At 44.0% G+C, this 10,204-nt stretch overlaps 1 protein-coding gene across 1 annotated transcript in view; it reads left to right on the forward strand.

The window, feature by feature from the left end:
* CACNA1E (calcium voltage-gated channel subunit alpha1 E) overlaps nt 1-10,204 on the forward strand; it is a 327,543-nt gene that overhangs the window by 311,681 nt on the left and 5,658 nt on the right. Inside the window, exons 44-45 of the mRNA XM_088673714.1 lie at nt 2,105-2,285; nt 9,709-9,899. Coding sequence (XP_088529840.1) covers nt 2,105-2,285; nt 9,709-9,899 — 372 coding nt within the window. The remainder of the gene's footprint in view (nt 1-2,104; nt 2,286-9,708; nt 9,900-10,204) is intronic.

The raw sequence follows: 10,204 nt of genomic DNA on the forward strand, positions 1-10,204 counted from the left end.
GCAAAAGATGAGTAAGTGAATTAGGAAATTCACTTAAGGACTGGATTTATAAATAAGAAAGAGCAAACTGCCAGAAGAGGGTTGTTTGTTTGTTTTTTAATGATGGCTATGGGAATTAAATGGCGAATTTGACATTGCAGTGGTACCTCGGTTTAAGTACACAATTGGTTCTGGAAGTCTGTACTTAACCTGAAATGTACTTAACCTGAAGCGAACTTTCCCATTGAAAGTAATGGAAAGTGGATTAATCTGTTCCAGACGGGTCCGCGGAGTACTCAACCTGAAGCGTACTTAACCCGAGGTATGAGTGTAATTGGTTCCGGAAGTCCATACTTAACCTGAAGCGTACTTAACCTGAAGCGAACTTTCCCATTGAAAGTAATGGAAAGTGGATTAATCCGTTCCAGGCGGGTCCGCGGAGTACTTAAACTGAAAATACTCAAACCGAAGCGTACTTAAACCGAGGTATGACTGTATTCAAATTCAAGGCCTCATTCTCGCAGGTGAAGCTATATCTGGGCTGCCTTGCTTCAGACTGCAAGGGTGCACTCCTGTGAATTAGTGTTCCTTCATACAAAAGAAACAGCCAGGATATACGACACCAGCATGTCAGAGGGAAAGAGGACAGTGTTGTTCACCCAAGGAATTTTTAAGTGAGGGAAAGCATTCAGCCCCCCAGCGACTGAAATAGTAGGGCTCAGACTATCATTTACCATTTCAGTGGAAAACAGGCCACAGATTCAAAACAGACCCAGACAGATAATCTGAAGCTGGGATATACTGAGTGTTGCTGGCAATAGCAGTATTTGCAGGTGGACGTACCAACAAAATGCAAGATTTGGCTATTGGAGGTTCTGCTCCTCCTTTAATAGCCTCCTCCACCCCTTTCTCTGCTTCTCCCCTCTGAAACCCCTTCTAGCTCTCAGCTCTCCGTTCTTCCAATTGCAATTCTTCCCACAGTTCCATTTTTGTTCCAAGGCAGAATTTCAACTAGCCATCAACCTTCTTGAGCAAACCAGAGCAAGCCATCCAGAGCCCAAACTCCTTTTCTAAGATGAGGAGAATGGCCAGAGTCTATTGGAAGGCGAAGATGCTCGCGCTCCCCCTTTCAAACTCCCATGTATTCCCCCCCCCTTAACCATTAGGTTTTGTTCTGCCATTGACAACCCTAGCCCTCCCTCAAAAGAGAGAGCCCAGAGTGCTTCAGGAGGTACTTGAAATGAACTACCAGCACCCAGTAGATAAAATACAGTGGTGCCTCGCTTAACAAATGCCCTGCTTAACGAAATTTCTGCTTAACGAAAGGATTTTTCGAGCGGAGCTTGCCTCGCTAGACAAATGCGTTTTACAAAAAATTCGTCTAGCGAATCGCGGTTTCCCATAGGAATGCATTGAAATTCAATTAATGCGTTTCTATGGGCAAAAAAAAATTCAAAAAAAATCAAATGCATTCCTATGGGATTCGCTAGACGAATTTTTTCTCTATAAGAAAAGACCCGTGGAACGAATTAATTTCGTCTAGCGAGGCACCACTGTATGCTATTGCTTAATAATATAGCATCTCCCATATTCACCCATTTCTACCTGCCAAGTCCGGATTCTGTGCAAGTTTTCAGTCTGACTCTGAAACAGCAGTTGATGTGATTTGGCACAGCAGATTTCAGGAGCTGGTCCATCCATGTAAGTTGAGGAGGACATCCTGTAATAGATGGATCTACACAGACTCGCCAGATAGGAGTTCCAGTAGTTGCCATCAGGAATTGGGCGGAACAGGGTCTTATTCGATCCTTGAATCTAGAATTCTAGTCTGTCACTACTTACGAGGAAGCCTGGGACATCAGTGGGGCAGTTGCTGTCATTCTACCAGTAGGCTAATTCTGTTAACATAATCATAATTAGAGGTACACGCCCGCCACAAAATTCAGTGGGAAGGGCTCCTCCAAGCACACCTGCTGTTAAGTGTCTTTACAACTTTCCCGAACTAGGTAAATCCTTGTGACATTATATACCGGTATTCTGAATTGGTAATAGCAAATCTGCCTCCTGAACTGCAGCAGGCCCTTGCTAACCATCCTGCCCCCACCCCCATGGGATACATTTCCAGGTGGTTACAGATCCAGGCTCCATGAGACGGTCCTTTTCTACGATTCGAGACAAGCGGACAAACACCTCCTGGTTAGATGAGTTCTCCATGGAAAGGAGCAGCGAAAACACCTACAAGTCCCGCCGGCGCAGTTACCATTCTGCACTGCACCTGTCTTCAAGGCGCCTCAACACAGATTCAGGTAAATGGGAGTGAAATGGAGCTTTTTTTTAAAAAAAAAAAGTCATATATTGATTTGTAATAACACTTGAGGCTGGAGACTCTGAGATCGCATGGTCTCAATTCCTTCCCCAGTCAAGGCCAGGAGGTTTACCTTTGTATTAGAAAATGAATGTGGCCCATTAGCATTGGCTCAGGTTGTATAGCTCACTTCTAAAATGAGAGTGGCAGTGTTCACACATCGCGGTAAACTCCTCTCCTGCTACAAACCATGACCCCTGGCTTAGCGTCACCGGGAAATTGCTTTTACCTGGATCTTGGGGAAACTAACCTATTTCCAAGGGATGTAGTGAGAGGTGTTTTACACCTCTCCCAAGCCCTATGCGGCTTGGGACCCTTGTACCTACGGGACCGCCTCTCCTGGTATGCCCCACGGAGGACCTTAAGGTCCACAAAAAACAATATTCTGGAGATCCCGAGCCATAAGATGGCTAGATTGGCCTCTACTAGAGCCAGGGCCTTTTCAGTACTGGCCCCAACTTGGTGGAACGCTCTTTCCCAGGAGACCAGGGCCCTGCAGGATTTGTCATCTTTCCGCAGGGCCTGCAAGACAGAGCTGTTCCGCCTGGCCTTTGGGTTGGATTCAGCCTGACCCCTGTGTTTTCCTTCCTCATGGCTTGGACTTATGGACTACTTGAAATGAGGCTGCATTTTAAATTTTAATACTGTATTTTAATCTGTATTTTAATTAATTGTTTTTATGTTTTATTGTAATTCTGTTGACGTGAGCCGCCCTGAGCCCGGTTTTTGACTGGGGAGGGCGGGGTATAAATAAAATTTATTATTATTATTATTATTATTATTATTATTATTTATCATACGGAACTGGCATACTCCAAGGGAAAGGAAACACATTGACAATGGAGGTACAGAGTGCTTATCAATATTTAACATGAAAAAAATTACTTTGGGACACCGTGAAGCTAATATGCCCATTTTTGGTGCACCTGCCTTTTTAACCTTGGCTGGTGGAGTCAAAGGAAATTTGGCAAGCTTATTCAGAAGATTCCCCTAACAGGCTAAATCACTTTTTACTATCTTTTTCTACAAAATCTTACAGTGTTGTGCCCACCATGAAATACAGCTATCCATGATAATTTAGCTGGTGCCTAGCTACCACTAAATAAAGTTAAAGGTAAAGGGACCCCTGACCATTAGGTCCAGTCGTGACCGACTCTGGGGTTGTGGCGCTCATCTCGTGTTATTGGCCGAGGGAGCCGGCGTACAGCTTCCGGGTCATGTGGCCAGAATGACAAAGCCGCTTCTGGCGAACCAGAGCAGCACACGGATACGCCATTTACCTTCCCGCTGTAGCGGTACCTATTTATCTACTTGCACTTTGACATGCTTTCAAACTGCTAGGTTGGCAGGAGCTGGGACCGAACAACGGGAGCTCACCCCGTTGCGGGGATTTGAACCGCCGACCTTCCGATCGGCAAGCCCTAGGCTCTGTGGTTTAACCCACAGCTTCACCCACGTCCCTAAATAAAGCTGAACAATTGGCTGTCTACATTTGCTCGGCGCATCCCGAAATGGTTATCTACCTCACTGAGTCTCTTCTAGTTTATTTCCAATGTCCTCACCGAGCTTGTTTTCTGTAATGCAGGTATCAAGTGGACTTTCTTCACTTCCCCACTTTTGTGTATGTGTGTTGCATTCGTATTTCTTGTGTGTGGATATTGCAGGTTCGTCACTGGTGAATTCCATCTTATTATTTGCAGCCAACTCCTCTTGAATTATTCTATTGCCAACACCTGTAAACTTTGTATTAACCGCAGATTTTGGGCAAGCCTACCTTATTGTTTTGTCCAAGTTGTTAATTATATTTTTTAACGATGGCACCGCCAAGATAACCTCTTGTTGCTCTGCTTATTGTTACTGTCAAATGCCTATTTTGAATTCTGTTCTATAACAGTTCTGTATATATCAGGCATCCCCAAACTTCGGCCCTCCAGATGTTTTGGACTACAATTCCCACCATCCCTGACCACTGGTCCTGTTAGCTAGGGATCATGGGAGTTGTAGGCCAAAACATCTGGAGGGCCGCAGTTTGGGGATGCCTGGTATATATCATACAAACGTTTCAACTGAAGTTGTCTTAACTGAAGTTAATCCTTATAAAAGACTCTGCTTTCTTTTTATCTGCCAAAAGCAATTCATCAAAGAGGAGGCTTGATTTAGTATGAATTGTTCGCAATTCAACTCACTGCCATTTAACGCCTTTTTATTCTCCATAACTAGAAGGGCTAACCCAGGCATCCCCAAACTTCAGCCCTCCAGATGTTTTGGACTATGTTTTCCCATCATCCCTGACCACTGGTCCTGTTAGCTAGGGATCATGGGAGTTGTAGGCCAAAACATCTGGAGGGCCGCAGTTTGGGGATGCCTGGGCTAACCTTTCAACCTCCAGATGTTGAGGGATGACATTCCCCATCATCCTTGACCACTGTCTATGTCGGCTGGGATTGATGATCTAACAACACAGTGAAGGCCAGAGGTTATTCGCCCCTGTTCTGCTTTGAACCTCGTCAGGTGTCACTGTATGTTTTCCAGAATCTCCACGTGTCTTTTGTTAAGAGAAAAACCTTATCATTCACTGGTTTTGACTTACTCAAAAATATTCACTTTTTTAAAAAAGACATTGCTTTCTCATAACATGGATTTGTCTGTTATGTGTAAGTACTAAGCCAATTTAGCTGAAGATAGAGGGAGAGAATGAGGGGATTTCCGCCTTAATATAAGAAGTGGGAATGGTCTTTTTGTTTTTTCAAGAGGAAAATTCCTCAAGAAACAACTGGCCACATCAGCCTGCTTTGGCTTGTTCCCTATATCCGCAAAACGCACCCAAACTTTATTTATGTGTACTTACTTCCAATATTTATGCATCACCTTGTAGGGCAAAACTCGTCTGCGGCAGCTGACACCAGAATAGTAATACATAGGTAATCCAAAATTTAAAAAACCATAATCCCCAACTAACATTATAACATTAAAACAAAAGCAGCTAAAGCAATATTCAGCACATTTTGAAAAACAGCTAGAATTAAAAGAAAAAATCTGGGTCCATTTTTAAAGTCAGTAAAGTCAGAGCTATATGTATTTAAGGAGGGAATTTCATCCATTTGGGGGCCACCATCCAAAAGGCCCTGTCTCGCATACATATTCACCTTTCTGTTGCCTGGTGGGCAGGGGGCCGAAACAACCGCACCTGGCTTTGCACTCGAGTCACCAATACAGGTTAGGTTACAGATCTATGTGCATTTCAACTGTGCAGATATTTCAGTTCTGGCTACAATTAATCCCACTGAGTACACAGGGGTAAGCTTTGGCTGTGATTTAAAGGGATAGCTCATCTTCCTTAAGTTTATGCCTTCGGACAACTGAAGTTTGAAGGTATGCAGCTTTAATTTTGCATGCCCAGCTTTCCTAACTGATGAGTTCAACTTATATTGAAGTAGAAAGATTTTGCAGAGAATGGGCATGGAAACAAGATAGCAGCAAACAGCCAATTTAAGGCTAGAACAGGTTGGAGTAAACCCAAAGAGGGCTTGGCGAGTAAAGTATCATTTGGAACATGCTCATGGAATGAATGCAGAGCCTTAGTTGCTGAATGTAGGATTGTGGGTGTTGTAGACTCACTTCTTTGTATATGTGAGAAGAAGTGGGTTGCAACATTCTGTGCATCTAGTTGCAGGCAAGCTGCAGTTTGGTACAGCTATACAGAAGGGAGCGGAGAAGTTCAGGCAAGGGTGTATCAATACTAAAGCGCTGCTCTCTCCAAGGCTATGCTGAAGGAGGGGAAATTGGCAGATCTGCCATGACCAAGGGGAGAGGAAATGAGAAGCCCCCTGGGAAACTGCATTACCTCCTTCAAAAAGCTGTACTGGGAGCTTTGCAAATACGATCCCAAGACAAAAGGATGCTTAGGGAGACTGACCTCTGGTTTCCATGACTTCCATTCCATACTCACTTTGAACATGGGCCTTATCTGCCATTTTAGAAGTGGCAAATGACCCACTATTCAAACTGTGTTACAACAACAACAACAACAACAACAACAACAACAACAACAACAACAACAACAATTTATTATTTATACCCCGCCCATCTGGCTGGGTCCCCCCTGCCACTCTGGGCAGCTTCCAACAAAATATTAAAATACAATAGTCCGTCAAACATTAAAAGCTTCCCTAAACAGGGCTGCCTTCAGATGTCTTCTAAAAGTCTGGTAGTTGTTTTTCTCTTTGACATCTGGGGGGGGGCGTTCCACAGGGAGGGTGCCACAACCGAGAAGTCCCTCTGCCCTGGTTCCCTGTAGCTTTGCTTCTCTCAGTGAGGGAACCACCAGAAGGCCCTTGGAGCTGGACCTCAGTGTTTGGGCTGAATGATGGGGGGGACGCTCCCTTGGGTATACTGGACCGAGGCCGTTTAGGGCTTTTAAAGGTCAGCACCAACACTTTGAATTGTGCCCAGAAACATACTGGGAGCCAATATAGGTCTTTCAAGAACAGTGTTATGTGGTCTCAGCGGCCGCTCCCAGTCACCAGTCTAGCTGCCACATTCTGGATTAGTTATCGTTTCTGGGTCACCTTCAAAGGTAGCGCCACATAGAGCGCATTGCAGTAGTCCAAGCGAGAGATAACTAGAGCATGCATCACTCTGGTGAGACAGTCTGCAGGCAGGTAGGGTCTCAGCCTGCGTACCAGATGGAGCTGGTAAACAGGTGCCCTGGACACAGAATTGACCTGTGCCTCCGTGGACAGCTGCGAGTCCAAAATGATTCCCAGGCTGCGCACCTGGGGCACAGTTACCCCATTCAGGGCCAGGGAATCCTCCACACCTGCCCGCCTTCTGTCCCCCAAAAACAGTACTTCTATCTTGTCAGGATTCAACCTCAATCTGTTAGCTGCCATCCATCTGTCACCCAGCAGGTGTCGCAAGAAAATAAGGCTTTTGGTGCTGCTTCATTTTGACCTTTTTAACCCTGTTGCAGAAGTGGGGGGGGGGAGAGAGAATTGACACAATTGCCTTGTTCCCTCAGGTAGATGTGAAGAAGTCCTGGAGTGCTGGAGCGTGGAAAGGTTCCCGTCAGTCTTTTGTTCCACTGCTACAGCTCCCAGTGCAGTCTATGCCCAGAAAAAATGTGGGATACTTTAGGTTGCATGTGTGGCCTCTTACCTGTGTGTTAACTAGCCCCCAAGCCAACAGGCAATGCCAAGGAAAGGGGCAGAAGACATGCTTTTCCTGGCATGTTTTGGATGCTTTTAGTAACTGCATGTCTGGAGATGGTTGAGCAAGGTTCTGGTGCTGTTGTCACGACATCTATTAGAAAAGTACTGTTAAGGAACTTCCACCAGGAAAGGGACTTTGAGGAGAAGACCCAGGTGAAGTTACTTATGCAAATTAAGGAAATTTTTTTGGGGGGTGTCAAAAATCTGTTTTTTTATTTAAATCAGATTTTTTAATTTATATTAGATTTTTTAAAAAATAATAATCGGATTTTTAAAATGAAATGCTTTTGAAGGAAAAATCTTTCTAAAGATAGTTTTCTATTTAAGTTACATTATAGTGCAAAGGCTATTCATCAGGAAATAAGGATTTGTTTTAAGTTTTTCATGTGTGCTAAAACTCTGTTTTCTCCTTTAAATTGTTTAACCACATCAGTTAACAAACATGGATACATGTGCTATAATGTTATTCTTTTAGTTAAATAAATTGTTTAAATTGTTATTAAGGAAATGATTTTTTTTCTCCTTCCAATAAAGTACAGCAGAAAAGTTCCCCAAATATAAACAGTCATTTCATAAATATCTGTCTATGTATTTCTAATAGTAGAACCAAATCAGTAATTTTTTCATATAACTGTAAAAACTACTCTGAAAATTTATCATTCCAAAAATGAAACCTTCATCTGGTTGTAAATATTAAGATTATACCAGCAAGAATGAGTCTTTCTGTAAAAAGAAGAAGAAGATTTAAATCAAGTCTTACTGACTAGTGATTAAAATCATGATTAAAATCTATTTGATTTCAATCAAATCCACCCTGGTACTAATGCACCCATCAGATTGACCTGTAAAATCACTGCTCTGGTATCTGCACGGGTTCAAAACAGTTAAGTGCAGGGAACTCTCTCACCACCACAATCGCTGAAGAGACGCTGGATTTGGCGTCTCCGGGTCACCTGTTATTCAGGGTTCGTCCTGATCTGCTTGCATAAGACATACACAGGGCTTCATCAGTACCACTGTTTTCCCCCCAGGGAAACCCGCTGCTTACCACACAATTGGAACAAATGGCATTTGGCTATTCAGCAGACTGAGGTTTCTGTGGGATGCAGTGGGAGAAGCGGAAAACCTCTCGGACTCGTGCTTCCTCGGCATTGTGGATGATCCCGTGGTGACTAGACTATGTTTAGTCACCACTGAGTATTTCTCCTGATCTGGTTATGACATTATATGAGCATTCACAAAAAGAAAAAGCGGGGGTGGGGTGGGGGTTAGGACAACAAGCATTCACTTTTCATTCATCCTAATTTGTTTCTACAGCGTTTACATGTCTTCCCACTAACGATTCATTCACCCCACACTTTCCAGACTGCAAAAAAAAATTATAAATCTGTCTGTGTGTTTTTAAATGGATTCTCCCTGCTAGGGTATTTTAATCCGCTTTAATTGCACTAGTAGTGTGCACTTTAATCCCTCCCACCACCACCACCGCAAAAAAAGCCTGGGAGGCATCCCTAGTCCATTTCTGTTTTCCAGAGCAGCATGTTCTGGCATAGACAGAGCTGGACCGAATTTTCAGAGGGAGGCGAAGCACGTCATTTGCCCTGACTGGCCTATCCACATAACCCACTGTAATTGGCTCCATGATGGCCTCGTGCTTACTTTAGGATCCCTGCTTGGCTGGGATTAGACAATGAAAAAGAAATACTTTTATTGACGTATTGCATATAATTCAGCTTTTCGGCTAAGGAGCTTAAGATAGCATGCATTGTTCTCTCACCTCCATTCCACCCACATGTTTTGTCCTCACACAAAAAGGCTAAGTGTGAGGAATAACAACTAGGCTGAGGACAGCGCTTGAACTTTGTAACCGAGTTGTGATTTGAAACTGAGTTCCTTACCGCTAATCTGACAGAAGGGGAGGCCATAAAACAGCAAAGGGCTGAAAAAATAGGGCTGTGTGCAGGATAGGTTTTGGCTACGCTGCAGAGGAGCAGGAAAAAAAGGTCCAAAGGTTATTCAGAAGGATAAAGAAGACATCCTACAATTGCTAGATAGATACTGGTTTGGGGTTGAAGACAAAGCAATGAGGACCTTCTTGTAAACCCTTTGTCCTTCTTGTAAACTTTCTTGTAAACCTGGCTTTGTCCTCTGCAGGCCATCGATCCGACACACATCGGTCAGGAGGCAGAGAGCGAGGCCGATCCAAGGAACGCAAACATCTACTATCCCCAGACATTTCCCGCTGCAACTCAGAGGAAAGGAGTCCACAGGCAGATGGCGACTCTCCAGAACGACATCAGTCCAGGTCTCCCAGTGAAGGCAGGTCACAAACTCCCAACATACAGGTGAGTTGGGAAGCTTGCAAAATAATGTAGGTAAGAGGGAAATGAAGCAAACAGCCCTGCTCCCTTCCCAATATTTAGGGCCAGTTCGCATGTGCTTGTACATCATTCAGTATCTCACCCCTCGTTTCAATTGCAACCTTGGCCAGGGAATGCCAACAAATGGGGCCGCACTGAGAAACAACAGGAGGAAGGAGCAAAATGTACAGCAGAAGTACAAAAAGTATTTGGGAAGGAAAAAAATCTAAATGGGAAGGAGATGACCCCAAACCTCATGGGATGCTGACTATTTAGGGGGCAAACAGTGG

Source organism: Zootoca vivipara, chromosome 7 (assembly GCF_965207765.1).
Source record: "Zootoca vivipara chromosome 7, rZooViv2.hap1.1, whole genome shotgun sequence".
In the NCBI taxonomy this organism is placed as follows: domain Eukaryota; kingdom Metazoa; phylum Chordata; class Lepidosauria; order Squamata; family Lacertidae; genus Zootoca; species Zootoca vivipara.